General features: G+C 50.3%; 1 protein-coding gene across 1 annotated transcript; it reads left to right on the top strand.

Annotated features, from left to right (window-relative positions):
- Positions 1-44: 44 nt before the first annotated feature.
- wnt3 (wingless-type MMTV integration site family, member 3) lies at positions 45-15,642 on the top strand. The gene is made up of 4 exons (XM_061810700.1): positions 45-461; positions 8,196-8,437; positions 12,408-12,673; positions 13,879-15,642. The coding sequence occupies exons 1-4, from the start codon at positions 382-384 to the stop codon at positions 14,356-14,358; spliced, it is 1,068 nt and encodes a 355-aa protein (XP_061666684.1). The 5' UTR covers positions 45-381; the 3' UTR covers positions 14,359-15,642.
- The last annotated feature ends 1,368 nt before the right edge of the window (positions 15,643-17,010 follow it).

Genomic DNA, 17,010 nt, shown 5'->3' with positions numbered 1-17,010 from the left:
TTAATATCAGGCCTGAGGAAGAGGCATCCTGAGGGAGGAAAAAAGTGCGGTGAGACGAAGACATCTACCTTTGGGGAAGGAGGACAAGAAGAAGAAGAAGAAGAAGAAGAGGGAGGGAAGGAAGGAAGGAAGGAAAGAAGGAGCGTCACTCACTTTTCTTTTCTTTTCTTTTCTTTTCTGGCAGCCACCAGGAGCCTCGCACGCTTTCCTGGCCCGACGGCGCCAACGGCGGGACGCCTCTTCCCCTTTTTCCGCGTTTTCATTTTGAAATTTTGGTGGGGGACGCGCGGAGCTTCCGATGCTTTGAACCCCGTCCCCACCCCGCCCCACGCCTCCCCCCTCCCACGCCGCGGCCCCCCCACTTACAAGCAGGCCGGCCTCATGGATTTGTACCTGAACGGATATCTGCTGTGCGTGTGGCTGTGCGGCTCGCGGGTGCTCGGAGGCTATCCCATCTGGTGGTGAGTGCGAAGCCAATCGCTTGTAGTTGGGGGGGGCGGCGGCGGCGGCGGGGGCGGGGGTCATTTGAAGCGCAAATTTGACAAGGGGTCCATGCCAACAATCGACTTTCCAATCCATTTCTGCAAAAATACGAGAGTCAGACAAAAGTCAAATTTCCATTCGGGAAGCCACTTGAATTCAATTCCGCGCGAGCAAAACGCAAAATGAATTCATAATTCCAGATTAGCAGGAAGCAAAGTTGCGGCTCCGAAACGTCGTCACGTGACCTCTTTCATTTTTACTCGTCCGTTTCACGCCGCTTGGGTGAAATTTGATCAGCTCTGAATCGTACGAGAAAAACAGCAATTAGCCTTACAAATGTGTTTTTGAGAAGTGCGGAATCTTATAAAAAAAAAAAAAAATGAAGAAAATATTCCAAGAGATATTTTCAAGGAGAAAATTGATGAGAATAAAGTATTCCCCCCGCCCCCCTCAAGAGAAAATAATGTGACGAGAAGAGAAATGTTGTTTTCACGCGGTTTCATGCTTTTTGTTATGGTTACGCTTTGCCACCTCCAAGCGAGTTTCATGCAGAATTGCGGTGAACTTTTTGAGCGACTTGGCCGCTTTTCTTCGACTTGATATAGACGTGCGTGCGTGCGTGCGCGCGCGACGAAGGCGACCTGGCGCCGTCCGCGCGACTTGTCAACGCGGCTACGCGTTCGGTAGCCAGCGCGCTCTCCTGCTTCCATTTAGCGGCGCCGCCGGGCGCCAAGCGGCTCGCGGGGTCCGCTGCCGGCCGCGGCGGGGACCCGCAAAAGGGCCTCGGGAGGACGGCGGTGTCGTGTTCCCCGGGCGGCGAACAAAGCGCCTGGTCGCCTTTGATTGGGGCTGACAGATTTTTCACGGCGTGGCTGCAGGTGACGGCGCAGGTGCTGAGGAACGGCTGCCGTGATGCCCCCCCCCCCACCCCCAAAGAAACAGACGTCAAATGAGGCGGGTTGGGGTTGGCGGAGGGCCCGAAAATTGCGGCGCACGCTGGATGCGAGCACGCAGTCGGCGCTAAACAGGAAACGTTCGAGAGTCAATCGGCCTCGTGAATTTGAGAATGTGAAAATGTTGTGTGTGTGTGTGTGGGGGGGGGGGGGTGTGACTGACTCAGAGTGCAGCGCCGCTGGGACTGCGACAAAAAAAAAAGTAATTTGCAAAATATTGCAAAACTGAAAATGTCGTACCGGCAAAGTCGCGGAGCCTGTTTCAGGTTGTTTTGTGGTTCGATTCTTAATCATGGACAATATTTTTTTTATTTTGTATTGGCCCTGATTGAACGTTGCGGCAGAAAAAAAAAAAAAAAAAAAACGGTTTATTTTCGTTACAATCATATTTAATAACAGAGGGGGGGGGGGACTTTTGATGCTCAGATCACGCACGCGAATCCGCATTTCCCGCTGTGACCTCAGACGGTTCAACGGCGCTGAAGAGTCCATCTCCGGGTCTCAGGAATGTCATGCCCCCCCCCACCCCCAAAAAAATTCCAGCTCAGAGTCTCGCAGGGATCACTTGAAATGATTCCCAGCACGGCCGTTGCGTGCGAAAGGATCCGAGGACGTTGCGCCGTCATCCGCAGACGTGTGACGAACGCGGATCACGACGAGGGCAGGGGACGGGGGAAGGGGTCAAAGGTCACTCGGGGGTTTGTGGGAGAGGGAGGACGCCGGCAGGTGCACTTCGGAGTCGGCTCGTGCGTACACGGGAACGACTTTAGAATTTTTCCGTTTTATGACCACCAAAAACCAGAAGGTGCGAGCTCGCTAGCGAGGTGACGTCGACGCGAGCACGTTTCAAAGCAGACGTAATCTGGCCCTTCATCAAAGCGGATGCGCCGCGCTCACGTAGGAAATGACAAAGGAGACCCCCCGTCGCCCCCCACCTCCGGCACACTAAAACACAACCCGGGCCGGCTCCTCAAAGGGGAACCCCTCCGAGGCCCCCCCGAGGCGACGAGCTCATTAGGACCTCGCGCGCACGCAACATTGAAAGTCTTCATTAGTTCGGCCCCCCCACCCCCGGTCAAACATGGCCACCACGTACCGAAGTATGATTTCAAAATTGCTCAAAATCTAAATCTAAATGATACAAGGTGAAACAGAAAACCAGAATCCAGGCTGCAGGGTGCGAACGATGCAACAATTCGCAGCACGCAAGCAACGACACCGCCAAGTATTTAATTATCGGCACGCCGCGTCTTTAAATGCGTTTAAAAAGACGACACCCCCCCCCTCCCCCCCCCGTTCGCGTACCCACAAACAAATTCCAGAAGCACGCCTGAAGATTCCAGACGCTCTGCTGCGAGTTTCAATTTGCGTGGGACGGATTAGTGCCGGCGTTTTTGGAGCGCGCGTTGGCGACGGGCTAGCAAGAGCGTAGCGACGAGCTAACGCCGAACTGGGCGCACGCTTGAAGAAATTAACCCTTCAAATTTGCTCGTATTTGCTTCTACAACAGACAACAGGAATCCAAAGACACCTCGAACGACTTTAGTTGAAGCCGGCGGCACCGTCAAGCGTAAAACTGATCAGTAGATTTCGTCCCCCCAAAACGGATCCAAAGGTTGTTCTCACTGGCCCGAATCACAAATGCTAAAATGTTGCGACCGATGTAAAAAGTTGTGATCGATATCATTAAAAGCGCTTTTTGCGCTCTACGGCGCTCTGATGTCATGCAACACTCGGGAGACCAGCGCCAAGGCAAAGTGAACTTTGAAGTGATGGAATTGGAAGTGTTAGTGGAAGACAAACAACCTTAGATTATTTCTACAAAATAGAATCTGGTTGTCTCTTAGGGTCAGAATAAATTAGCGACAAAGACCTCCTTGCCAGTTTTTGAATACGGTGACGTGATTTGAGTGACTCGTACAATTAGCTCCAGTCCTTGGTCACTTTTTTTTTTTTCTCCATTTGGCACTTGCTGGACTCGCTTCACGCGCCACCGCGACTTGTACATAAATTCAAACTTGCCTCCTCCACATCCACACAAATTTGGACATTGGAGGATCCCAATTTGTAAGACTTTTGGAATTTCCTGCTTAACGGTATGTATTTATTTTAGAAAGAAGGAATTGCTATTTTTTTTTGTATTCTACACATTTCATCTGGTTCTCGGGTAAGGACTGAATTTGAAAAAAATAAAAAAAGCTTTCAGCTTTGCTGGCCCTGCGGCACGGAATCCTCTGATGTCTAAACTGAAACTCTCTGAAGTTGTTCCATTTGGAGTTTTCCCGTTCTGCCCTGAGGGACTCCCAGCTCAAGACCACTAAACAGTGCCTGTGTTTCAAAATTTGGATTGTTGCGTTATAATTTCTGCACTTTTGATTGGAAAACACTTTTGTCAGTTCTACTCGAGCCTAGCCTTCACTTCCTTGAGACGTGCTACTGACGTTTTGGCTAGGTCTAGGTCTAGCTAGGACTGTTGCGAGACCTTGTTCAAAAAAAAGTTTACAGGTAAAAAAACTGCATGAAATGCTTAGTTTCATCCAACCTGTCCCGAGTGCGTGGGAAACGGATGCATCTGTGAGTCCTGCTAACATTCCGCCGGGATGGCACACCCGAAAAACTGTTCTGGGAGAGGCCGGCGCCAATTGTAAACGCGCTAAAATGACGCAGACGCGTGGAAACGCACAACTCAGAAAGGTCATTGTGGGTGATATCGGACGCCTCCTCCTTGTGACTCACTCCAGAGTCAAACTTTTAAGATCATTCAAAAGCTCCAAAACTTAACTGCTGATAAGTCGCGATCATTTTTCTTGTTGTTGTTTCTGGCGGTTCGAAAATGCTAACACGGGCAAAAAAGATTGGAACCCCTTGTTGCTTGTCGTGTTGTCGCTGAATCCTTCTCAACAGAGTAAGCGCAGTTGTCGTCACATCCCGAGACCCAAAACCAGGTATCGGAATTTGTCTCGAGTTTGATAAATCATATTGCGCATGCCTGATCTATTTGGGTCTATTCCCCCCGGTTGGTAGATCAGCTTCTACATCTGAATCTAGCATGTGCCCAGTTTTTGCACGTGCAAGGCTTATTTAATCAGGTCCGATGCGTCTCCTGGTCTCAGAAGAGAGTTCAGAAGTTTACGTCGCATTCATCTTCACCCTCTCGTGACCGCAGGGGGTCCTCGTCCCAACGCTGCACTGCGGCAGCGGCGGGATGAGCCGCGGAGCTCCCGACAGGTTGGAACATCTTTCAATGGTCCCTGTCATTTTTTATCTGATCAGCCGGAAGCTGTTCGACTACAAATCAAAAGTGTGCCGGGAAAGAAGCCAACGCGAGAAAAAGTCCCGTCCTCGGGAGAAGCCGCCAACCATCCGTGGCCCACTTATTCTCTTCGCAGTTCTCAACGGACACTTTTAAGGGATTCGGTAGCGACAACGTGACGGCAACGCGGCTCTGCCGCCGCCTCGCTTAGCGACGCGACGGCCCGCGGACAAATCTGACAAACACCTGCTCACGCCTCCGCGTTTCGGGGGTAAAGACGACTTGAATGCGAACCACGTCCCCGGTGGCACCGCGGATGACGCGCTGGAGGCTCCACGTAGCATATGCTAGCCTGATTTATTCAGGAGCTAAGTTTGTTAGCGAGTATTCCGTTGCGTCTTTGGCGTCGTACCAATCAAAAGGTCATGTTCATGTAAAGATCACTCTGGAGATACGCAGTCCCCGTTTGGGGGAACTTGCTACTTTTACATCTGAAACAGTCCCAAACTAGCTTTTTAGCACCGCAAGTGAACCGAGCCTACTAGTTCATGTGATTAAAAACAATTGAAAGTTGGACGCAATACCCCGGTTCATAATTTACATTTCGAAAAGTTGAAATCTGGATTATCGTTGAGGGTCTGCCAAGTTGATTGGCGTTTCTGTTGCTAGCACTAACAACATCGGGGAGTTCTTTTGACGCGGAAATGAAATCGGCGCTGCACAACTGAGCTTAGCTAGCACGCAAGCCGTTATTTGTTAAATTGCTCAAAGGTACCTGTGAGAAAACACCTTCTAGAAACTCGATAATGGAGGTTTGGTTCCCAGTTTGTCCCTTTTCCAGTGGCTATTCTGACACCGGGAAGTTTAAAAAAAAACAACCCGAATACCCCAACACAAGTTGTCATTGTTTCCAGTTCGAGTCAGCGGTAATCAAATGCTTTCCCCTTACCCAAAGTATTGTCGCCCATTTTTTCATTTTTTTTTTTTTTAATATTGTCTATAAAAAGTGAAATAAAACCACTCAATCTTATTTACGTAGGTTGGAGGTTTGATGATATGTCAACGAGCGCAGAAAATGGCCAACGGGCTGGTGACGGCACTCACCCCGACCACGCCCTGGGGCCCCAACGCACGACGGGACTTGATGAACGAGACTTAATTAATCTCCATCAACCTTTTTCCGAGTAAAAACGAAAGTCGTAAGTCTAGATATGGCCGTACTTTGACGTGGGCCCACGCTGAGATCGCTAAAGACAAAACCCTCAGACAGGCTTTGAAAGCCCCCTCGGGGCCACATGAGGCCCCACGCGGGACTTGCCGGGGCACGCACCTGCCAAACCCTGCAGTTGGCCGCCTCCGCCTCCGCCGCCGCCGCCGCAGTCACTCTTTGCCGTTTGTCCCAGCGCCTGCAGCAGATTCCCCCGGATGGCTGGCTGCCTCCGTGGAGGTCTGCCGTTCGCCGCCCCGGTCGGGACATGTCGCTCACGGCTGCCGAGAAGCCAGGAAAAGCGGGGAGGGAGGTGGGTGGGACGGAGGAGCGCGGCCCACGCGCTAGCACGACTGCCACTCGAGACTCATTCCTCGTCCGTCTTGCGGATTGAGAGAATGTCCGCAAACCTGAACGCGTTCGCGTCACTGGTCAGACGTAGGCCATGCTAGTACAGTGAACCCTTGCCTAGCCGCAGTTCATAAATTCTCCCATTCTGACTTCGCTTTTTCCCGTGGGACCTAAACTCATTTATTCGCTTCTGTGCAGGTTCTGCGATCCCCTGAGATTCCCCCTAAGCGCTAGCAAAGAGATAGACCCCGAGACTCTTGTACGATATTTCTGAGAACGGAGCGGCGTTTAGTTGAGCCGAGGTTGTTAGTCAACTTCATGATGACTCTTTGCTACGTATAGACGCATATCAAATCAAAATCAAGTGTCAACCATGCATTTTTTATAGGTAAAGTTATCAGATGTGTGTGAAATGATATCCGAGCTTTTAAGGATTAAGGTTTGTGGGGCCGCCACTTTTGGCAATATCGCCCTCTGCTGTCGACGGAACGTCACCCGCTATCCTGCTTCCGTTGCGAACGTCAAGCGACCAAATATGGACTCCCGTGTATGCTATCAGAACTACAGGTTGAGGCGATGGTTTGAAAACAATCTTGCTAAAATGATCTTCAAACTGCAACGGGCGGTGCGGATGAAGAACTGCGATATAGCGATAAAGATCTACTTTTCATTTGAATAATGCGGCATCAAAGACATCGTATTCGTGCTCTCCGAGAAGATCGGCGGGTCGAGAGGTTGTTAGTCCTCGTAAATTTGTATTCATACTTGACTTTGTGCCGCATTCGTGCTGTCGGGCGGGGGGCCTAGGCGTGCTCATCTGTCACAGTCACTAGCCGCTCTGATTGGGTTGCGCCCGGCGGGGGTGCTGAGGTCATCCTGAGCGGCGCTATGATCTGATCGCTAACAATTGTCTGACACCCCCCACTAGCCCCCACCGCCTCCCGACCCACCCGCACGCTACCACCCTGAGATCCTTTCACGGCCCCCAGCGCCGTGTCGTCCACTCAGCCCGAGCTGCTAATCAGATGGCAGCGATTGCCGAAAACAGATCTTTGTTTAACTTTGGCTCGAGTCCGGCAAAGACGTAGACGCCGGCCGCCCTCGTCGTTTGTTTTGGATCGCAAAAACAATTCAACACGGATTTGAGAGTTCAACAGAAAAATGTACGATACTTCAGGACCGCGGCGCAATTGGATCGCGGTAGATGAGCCGCGATATGGGCCATGTATTACTGGAAATCCACTTGCGGGAGCGCAAATGGATCAGAGTCACGATCGGCGTTTGGATGAGGATGTGCGGAAACTCCCAAACTAACCTTGAGAGTTTGTTGCTATGACATCAACACATTGGAAGCATGTCTTAGGTGAAGAATTGACGATTCAAAGACCCCATGATTGATTGATTGATTGATTGATTGAGAGGTAGACCCTCGCTACTCAAAATTATAAACAGGACCTGTCAGTATCGAGGACTTCAGTGACGCACAGTGAATGGTCGTGCTGTCAGAGATGAACAAGTCTGCTGCTCTGGTGCGGCAGGTTTTAATCCAGATAGACCCCCCCCCCCCTTCCCCCTGCTATTATTGGGAATGTAGCAAGTTCACGGAGGACACAAACTGTGACGGGGGGAACTTGCGCTGAATTCAAGCCGAGAAAAAAAACAGAACTAAATTTGACTACTACTGGATCTAAAATTGACTCAATTAATTTATCAGACCCATATGTCAATCTTTTTAAGTCGAGGTCAACCCCCACCCAAAGAAAGACTTTAAAGACCGAAAGACCGATTTTGGACTTGGCACTAATGACTTCGAGACTTTTGACTTTGGACTTGATTCTAGCGTCACAATGAAAGCTCTTGTGGTAGATTTAAACGCGAGGATCTCGGATTTTGTAAACGCAAGTCTGCCGTTTCCGAGATACTGACTGAAACTGTTGCCACCACCCAGGTCGCTGGCCCTGGGGCAGCAGTACTCATCCTTGGGCTCCCAACCCATCCCGTGCGGCTCCATCCCGGGCCTGGTTCCCAAGCAGCTGCGCTTCTGCCGCAACTACATCGAGATCATGCCCAGCGTGGCCGAGGGCGTCAAACTGGGCATCCAGGAGTGCCAGCACCAGTTCCGCGGGCGCCGGTGGAACTGCACCACCATCAAGGACAACCTGGCCATCTTCGGGCCGGTGCTGGATAAAGGTACGGCGGCGCTTCTGCGTTTGCGTCACTGCGGGATGACTCATGTGCGCGGGTTCAGGAAGGCTACTGCAAGCCGTTACAAAACCTCCACATGTAGCAGAGAACAATTTGGAGCCCGAGGCGCAGGGCTGCCTGCACTGCCGCTGCCAAAGCCCTAACTGGGACAATTACAATAAGAGACACCTTTCCTGGCTGCAGCCAGCGCTAGCACAAGCACCGACACATTCCGCCTGCACCCACATCTGCGGCGTATAAAAGAGGGTCAGCGCGCCGCATCCACCCGGCGAGTTCTCAGTCAAGTGCCGCTAAAACACCGTCCGCATTCGTCGGGTCGCTCACGGGCGGAATTTTAATTGTCGGGATGCCTCCGACAGCGGGGCGAGGGCTCGCGGTCGGCGGTTGGGAAGGTAGACGCTAGTGTTGCCGCTGATTAGAAAAGAATCGGCTTGTGTGTGTCGCAGGCGGATGAATGCGGGCAGCGTGAGCAGTCCAAGCGCCTCCGTCAGCTCAAAAGGAGAAGGGGAGGCCAAATGAGATTACAGGCAATAGAAAAGGGCCGGTGGGGGGGGGGGGGCTTTGCTCGACCCCTACTGTGCATGAAGGCCGCTGCGCGCCTCACACAGTCCGGCTCCCACGGACGCCCCATTCACACGCCCTTTTGACTCTGTCATGAACAGGCTGAAAAGGGGGGTGGATCTCTCCAAGACCTGGCCCGGGTGTGCGCTCCGGGACGGGGGAGACCGAGACCCGGACGCACCGAGCTGGCCCAGGGGAGGTTGGGGAGAGCCCTACGACGTGGCGCTTGGTGATGGTGCTGCGTGGGATTTCTGCTGGGGTGGGGGGAGTATGGGGTACTCGGTTAAGGGAGTTTTGGGGAACGCCAGCTCCGGGCAGAGCGGGGTGGTGGGGCTGCGAGTCGCTGGGCCCTTTTGTGTGGGTAACACAGCGTGACAGAAGGGATACAATGGCGGATTGATGGGCACAGCAGGTAGCAGCAGCGGCAGCGCCTTAACCGACGAGTCGCTAGTCCGGGCCTCGTCCGAGACGACCGGGTTCGGATTCAGCCGGGACTGCCGAACCGACCGACTGGTATTGACGCAAACCGTGACACGCGTTTGGGATTGTCTTGTCATTTTAGCGATGGGCGGTAGCTCCGCGTCAGCAACCGACCTCGTGGTACGACGACGGCGCATTTTGCCAAAATCCTGGATATCCGGTGTACTAGTAACATTTTTTTTTTTCCTTCGCCTACCAACCGGACATCTACGATATCTACTAAATGCTCAAACATGTTTATGGAAACAAATTCTATTGGATCGAGAAATATCTTATAAAGTTATGATGAAAAAAAAAAATCTGATTAAAGAAAATAAAAGCGGTAATTTTCTAAGAAAACAGTTGACTCAGAAAAATAACCCAGGATAGCGATGGGGGGGGGGGGGAATCTTCAAATAAAATCTGCTTTTTGTTCTCCAAAAATGTGACGATTGCAGTAATGCTACACCCTTTGATCTTAATACAAAAAAAGGGTATGAGGTGAGATTGATGTCATGGGATGATACATAATGAAAGAGCATTTCATTTCCCCAGAACTAAAAAGATAGGGAGGAGTAAATGGCTTTATTGTGTTTTCTTGGCACGCATTTACTGCAAAATATTTTGCGCGCAGATCACGGTCGAACCCACGTAGGTCCCGAGACCCCAGTTTGAGGACCTCTTCCTGATATCCCGAACATGCAGTTCGCCTAATAGTCCAATTGGGTGCCAGACTCATTGTCTTGGAATTTCTCGCTCTACCTGAGTAAACTCGCCTACCGGCGCATATCAGAATGTTTTCACGTTTGTGTAAGAGCCGGCGGTGCGTAACGGCAGAGCCTCAGACAACAAGCGTGCTGCGATTATGAAACAATGGTGTCGGCTTACATAATGAGCCGCTTGGCTTCAAACGGGGGCGTCGGCAAAGCAAACGGGCCGACGTGCTGCTAGGTTTCACCTGAAGGCCTCGGGCACTGAACAGGGACGGGGATGGGATGAGGGGTGGGTGGTGGTGGTGGTGGGGGGGTGACAACATTCCTGAAACACTATCCAGATGCAAAGCAGCACACCTCGGGGATGACAGGAGGTCATGAGATCCCACGGAGCGCTAAGGCCGCCCTGACATGGCCACAAAGGGCTGATGTCACTGCAGGGACTCTTGCTTTTCCCAGGAGTCCTCACTCATCCCGGAGTAAACAAAGTGTGATCATCCAGTGAGATGTGGAGGGAAAGTCCTGCACCTCTCCAAGGGGGCTCGTCGTCAACCATCCAGCCCGGACGACCCGGTGTTACGCTTGAACCTGCTATTTCCCGACAGAAACTGGTGAACTTTGGAGGAATTAATAGTGCATTACCGATTAACCGCAGGTGTTAAGGTGATCCTCAATTCACAATAGCGTTCCGTATCACTGGTGGCGAGAAATCACGGATTTCTAGTCGTTCACCAAACTACACTAGCGCAGTAGTAGAGACCTAATTCAACAATCCTTTTTTTATACCGCTAATCCTCTGATTTAGAGTCTTGGGCAAGGCCTACCCTAGCTAAATTTGGGCGAGAGGTCGGGTACACCCTGCCGTGGACCCCGACATTTGTATGAAAACAAAAGAAGTACAGGCACGGTCAGAAAGGTCTGCATTGTGTCTTTGTCGATTGAAAAAAAGTCCACAATGGGTTCCCAGGAAGAGCTGAGGTAAAGAATAAAGAAATCCGGAGAAATCCGACAGAGAACTATGTTAGACTAGTACGTACAGACCTTGGATGAGAAAAGTAAGACAGTGGCAAGGTGAGGTGCGCCAGTGCTGTGACAGACTTCAACGGGCAATTGGGACCGCACCAAGGATCAACTCTAAGCCCCTTCTTGTTTGCTATCGTGATGAAAAACCGTGACTCCAAAGGATGCGATGTTTGCAGATGACTGATCCGTGGCGAGAGTAGGAAACGGGTGGGACAGAACCTAAAGAGGCGGCAGTCTGTATTTGAGGGGCGAGGTACGAAGATCAGTCACAGTGAGACGGAGTATATGTGAGAATGAAAGGGTCGGTGCACTGGTGAGGTTACAAAATGTAGAGGTGGCTAAGTACTTGGGATCAATGGTGCAGAGTGATGGGGAGGGTGGAAGATATGTGAAGGAAAGAATACATGAAGGATGGAGAGAAAGAGAGAGGGTGAAGGAAAGTGTTAAAGAGCACCAGCTAAAGTGACCAAAAAAAAAAAAAATGTGCGGCAGTCCCTCTCAACCTCCAGGAACAGGCGAGATGTGCCGACTGGTTATCAGCAGAGAAGAACGTGTGACGTAACAGTGAAACCTAAGCACAAATGAACACAATTTCAGTTCCAAGATCAGGCATATAATCGTACTTCTATAAGCACAAAGGAAATGACCTCATTCAGCTTGCCCAGGGAGCGAGCTCATCAAAGATTCAAGCCATCAGCTCCTTTTCTTCTTTCTGGAGCTTTGCTTTGTTTTGATCTTTAGATTAAAGACTTTGTGTGTGTCCTTTGGGTCCTGAAGCTCGATCCAGCCAAAGTCTCGAGAGAACTACTTTCGTCCTTGGACCACGTTGTATGGTTCTGAGATCAGTCAGTAGCAAGGACCAAGAAGACGGAGGTGGAGGCGGCAGAGTTAAGATGATGAGAATCTCTTTTTCACCGATGAGGATAATCGGGGTCAGAAATAAAAGTCATGACAGACAGTAAGGAAGTGAAGGTCTCTTATGAAAAACTGATTTAGCGGAAGAACACTGCAATGATTATAAGTAGACTCTTCAAGTGAGTGTCCTCTTTGTCCTGAACAGAGTTGCGTTGAAGGGAAGGACTTTGAATAGCAGCGTCTGGATGTTGGCAGAGCTCACGTTTGCGCTTGACCATATTTAACGCGATTGACACACTCTCCCTTCTCTGCCCACCCCCACCCGCGGCCTCCGTCTCCCACAGCAACCAGAGAGTCGGCCTTCGTCCACGCAATCGCTTCGGCCGGCGTCGCCTTCGCCGTGACGCGCTCCTGCGCCGAGGGCACGTCCACCATGTGCGGTTGCGACTCCCACCACAAGGGACCGCCCGGGGAGGGCTGGAAGTGGGGCGGCTGCAGCGAGGACGCAGAGTTCGGCGTGCTGGTGTCCCGGGAGTTTGCGGACGCCCGGGAAAACCGACCGGACGCCCGCTCGGCCATGAACCGGCACAATAACGAAGCGGGACGCACGGTAAGGACTGTGGTACCTTGACTTGAAAGTATTTGTTTGGTAACCAAGTTTGGGACTCGGATGAGCAAGTTTAGTCCCGAGCGCTTTCACTTTCAACCACAAAAGTTTGCCCGGGGTTGCCCAATCCTCTTTTCACGCTAACATCAATTCGACCACTGATGCTTACTTTCATTTGAAAGATTAGCCAACGTTTCTGTTTTGCGCTCGACACACCCACGGCAAAAAAAAAAAAAAATAAATTCCCCGACTGTCAAGTCAGTTTCGTGACTTGAGGGAGAAAGGCGGACTTTTACCCGTTGACTGCTGGCCGCGACCGCACAGGAACGAGGCGGCGGCGGCAGCAGGGTCCCCCCCCCGCCTCGGTTTGCCACCTGGCTCCGTTCGCGCTGCTTCTGTTTGGGCCTGCAGGCACCTCGGTCCCTCGCTTTGATATCACCTGTCCGTCCTCTGGTGAGATGGTGAGGTACGCGGGGATTTTTTTTATTTTTTTTTTTTGGGTGGAGGGTAAATATAGAAATGAAAGAACAACAAAGGCGCTACGAGCCTTGGGGCGGCTCGCTGATGATTCCAGCTACAGAATTAACACCTGTACTTTGCAGCTGCGCCCCAGATTCCCCTTCAAGTCGTAAATTAATTCCTCGAATAATATCTAAGAGACCGAGACAAGCTTTAGATGATTTCAGATTCTCGTTAGCAGGAACAAGAATCGTAGGGCAAAAAGCGCACCTGATGATGTCTCACGACGCAATGGTTGCGATCGCCATTCTGTCTGATTTCCATAAAAATGATCTCATCTGACTGTCATCCTCTGATTTAATCAAAAAGGAACAATGCCCACGACCACAAATATAGTCGACAGTCTCATCCAAAATGAGTCAGTATCAGGCAAGACGAATTTGATCCAACCGCAGACCTGTTTTGATACCTTGGCACAACGGCAAAAACGTCTGCACGCACAAAATCGTCTCCCTTTGGGACGCACCTCCAAAATGGAGTTAAGGACGGTAATAAGTATTTGTACTTGGTTACATCCCGTACTACTGAATCCACTGATGGAACTTTTGTCTGGCTGTCAAGTATGCATGACCGCAGGCTTTGGAATGTTTCTATCTGGGATTCCATCTCTCTCTCTCTCTCTCTCTCTCTCTCTCTCGTCGTATCATCGCACCGACATCCGAACAATGCTGTGTTGCGCGTCGCCCCAGACCATCCTGGACCACATGCATCTGCGCTGCAAGTGCCACGGCCTGTCGGGGAGCTGCGAGGTCAAGACGTGCTGGTGGGCGCAGCCCGACTTCCGCACGCTGGGCGACTACCTGAAGGACAAGTACGACAGCGCCTCGGAGATGGTGGTGGAGAAGCACCGGGAGTCCCGCGGCTGGGTGGAGACCCTCCGCGTCAAGTACGCCTTCTTCAAGCACCCCACCGAGCGCGACCTGGTCTACTACGAGGGCTCGCCGAATTTCTGCGAGCCCAACCAGGAGACGGGCTCCTTCGGGACGCGGGACCGCGCCTGCAACGTGTCGTCGCACGGCATCGAGGGCTGCGACCTGCTGTGCTGCGGCCGCGGGCACAACACCCGGACCGAGAAGCGCAAGGAGAAGTGCGACTGCATCTTCCACTGGTGCTGCTACGTCAGCTGCCAGGAGTGCATGCGCATTTATGACGTGCACACGTGCAAGTGAACAAAGGAGGGTGGTTGGGGAGGGGCCCTGGAGTGGGGGGGGGGGGGTAGACTGGACGAGATTCCCGCGGGCCCGTCCCGCTCTTCGCCCGACATCCCGCCCTGGGCCCGGTGGACGTGTCCGACCCTCCCCCTGGCCGGCTTGGCCTCTCCCTTTGTCTTTATTTATTTCCCCTCGTGTACAGTAACACACAAATGCATTCAAAACAAACTAAATATTTGCTTTGGAACTATATATAGATACATATATATTAAAAAAAAAAAAAAAAAAAGACACGTCCTGCCGCTCCGGCTGGTTTTATGATTACGCTACTTAAAAAAAAAAAAGATATCCGGCTTTCGAGTGAAATTTCAGCATGGTCATCAAACGCCCTCTCGCCTTTCCAGGTGAAGTTCGTTCGGGGTTTTGAAAACGCACGTCCAATTGTTCAACGTTTCAGAACTGCGGACGCTATTCTTGGAAAAGGATCCGAAATGGCCAAAATCACAACGGGAAAACGTCCGTAGGTTATCGACGTCTATCCTGACGACACTCTGTGCCAATCTTAGTCGTGATCTTTGTCCAAAAAAAAAAAAAAACAGAATTTCACAGAACCTTTTCTGCGCTAGCGCCGACGGATATTTACGTCAATGGCAGTCAACAGCTGAATTCCAGTTGATGATGAATACCAATCCTAATCGAACTAGGAAATTTTAAGCACCCGTTGTGAATTTTTGCCAGTCGTTGGACATCCAAAACCTTCAGTTCATCCTGATGATTCACCGCAAAGCCAAAACGTGGCTAACTTTTTGGGACTAGTGTACAATGACAACTTTTCAAGCTAGTAAATCGACCTCTCGGGAAAAAAAAAGTGACTTGAGCGGGTGGGCCCAGGGAACCGCCCGTGTAAACTACTGAACAGGACCTCGGGTCTTCATGAACTACTGAGCGGACGAGAGAACCTAGCGCGGGCCGATTTTTTGACATATTAGAACAGGACCGGACTTCAGGCAACGCGCCGACCAACGCCGCATTTCACCCAAACGTTGCCAAACTCCCCTCCGCAATTGCATAATTGGAAGACGATTTCTTTTTTTTTTTTTTTGCTCCCACGGAACTGCAAAGTTTGCGGCGCTGACACAAGTCAAGCTTCAGCACGCTTGGTTGTCGAACGCTGAAGCAGAAATATGCTCACGAGCGCTCATGTACGAAAAGGACAACAAAAAATAACTGCGGGTGTTAAACAAACAAACAGCTATTTATTAAAAATTTTAGCGGGCTGTGTGGGATATAGGGTGTACGCGAAGACTCACATCTATTACAAAAACAATTGATATGTTTTCAGATGTATTATATATATATATATATATATATACACAGCTTTGACATTAAAAAAAAAATCTATTTTTTTTTTTTTTTTTAGATGGATGGACAAGTGAAGCGCTTCCGAGTGAGATTAGCTATGCTTGATCTGGAAAATGGCTTATTGATGTGCTAACTATCAGGCTAGCATAGAAAGTCCTTCGTTTTCTAACCTTTATCGAGTCGCGGCGCACATTTTTTTTTTTTTTTACACTAGAAAAGTCTCACTAAACAAAAATGTAAAAAAAAAATGTCTACGTACCGTTCGTAGTGAAGCCCTGCTTATTTGTGGTTTGCCATTCGCAGATATATAGAGTTGTTTTTCCGGGGTTGCGGGGGGGGGGGGGTAATCCTTCCTCCATGAGTCGCTGAAAAACAACATTGACAGTTTTTTTGCGCTCAGGTCGAAGCGGTAAAAGTCGTGGTTTGCTGCCATCTTGGTGTCAGCAAACCAAGAAATGAGTTGAGGCACTTTTAGTGACAATTTCGAAAACCTTTGTAGGAGTTGCGTCAACGACTTGGATTTTCGTGGGGGGGGGGGTTCACCGCACCGTAAACTGAGATAACGACGGTGTTGTCTCCGTTTATTCTGAAATTGAAAAAAAAATGATCATCAAAAAGGTTCATGGACCTTTACGGTGGCGATCTTAAGCTCCGCCCCCTTAGCCAAAAGCATCCAAAATGGCGACTGAACAGAACATGTATGAAGTCGATTCTCTATCGGGTATTCCAGATAATATTGCAGTATGTTTTTTTTTGCATAATGCGTTCTACAGAGAGGTCTTAACTATTTCATGCAAGGACGGGACGCAATGTCAGAGTTGCAGCAAAACGTCGGCGATCGATGCAAAAAAAAATAAAAAGTTTGACGCCGGCCTCACAAACTTCTTATTGAAATCCTACATTGAATCCGGCGCGCATTTACGTATCGCTAACCCGACACTTCGGTATAAAACACGACACACTTTGTTCGGCAGTTCAGTGATACGTTAACAAAAGTGAAAGTTGTTCTCCCGCAACGTATAAAGCACTGATAATAATTCAATAAAACTCAGAGAAGATACTTCTCCCTCACTTACCTTCGAACATCCAGCCTTGTGTTTGTTGATAATTAGTTGTACGTGCGCTCTTCCGCCAGTCTTAATCCACCGTAGACACTTTTGTCAACTTTGTTGTCGGCTTTGGAAAATGAATCGAGCGGGGCCCCTTGTAAGCTAGCAGGATATCTTTCGTCAGAATAGCATCTGAGGACCATTTTCTTCGTAACATGAACTTTTCCAAGCGCACGCTACTGACAACCGGCCTTGCTTG

This window comes from Syngnathoides biaculeatus, chromosome 22 (assembly GCF_019802595.1).
Source record: "Syngnathoides biaculeatus isolate LvHL_M chromosome 22, ASM1980259v1, whole genome shotgun sequence".
Lineage (NCBI taxonomy): Eukaryota > Metazoa > Chordata > Actinopteri > Syngnathiformes > Syngnathidae > Syngnathoides > Syngnathoides biaculeatus.
This window is presented reverse-complemented; position numbering and strand designations above follow the sequence as displayed.

Bases quoted from the DNA above. Each gene is read 5' to 3' on its own strand.
- wnt3 (XM_061810700.1), top strand. From the start codon at position 382: ATGGATTTGTACCTGAACGGATATCTGCTGTGCGTGTGGCTGTGCGGC. The intron at 8,438-12,407 runs GTACGGCGGCGC...CGTCTCCCACAG, and splicing joins CGGGCCGGTGCTGGATAAAG to CAACCAGAGAGTCGGCCTTC. The intron at 12,674-13,878 runs GTAAGGACTGTG...GCGTCGCCCCAG, and splicing joins ATAACGAAGCGGGACGCACG to ACCATCCTGGACCACATGCA.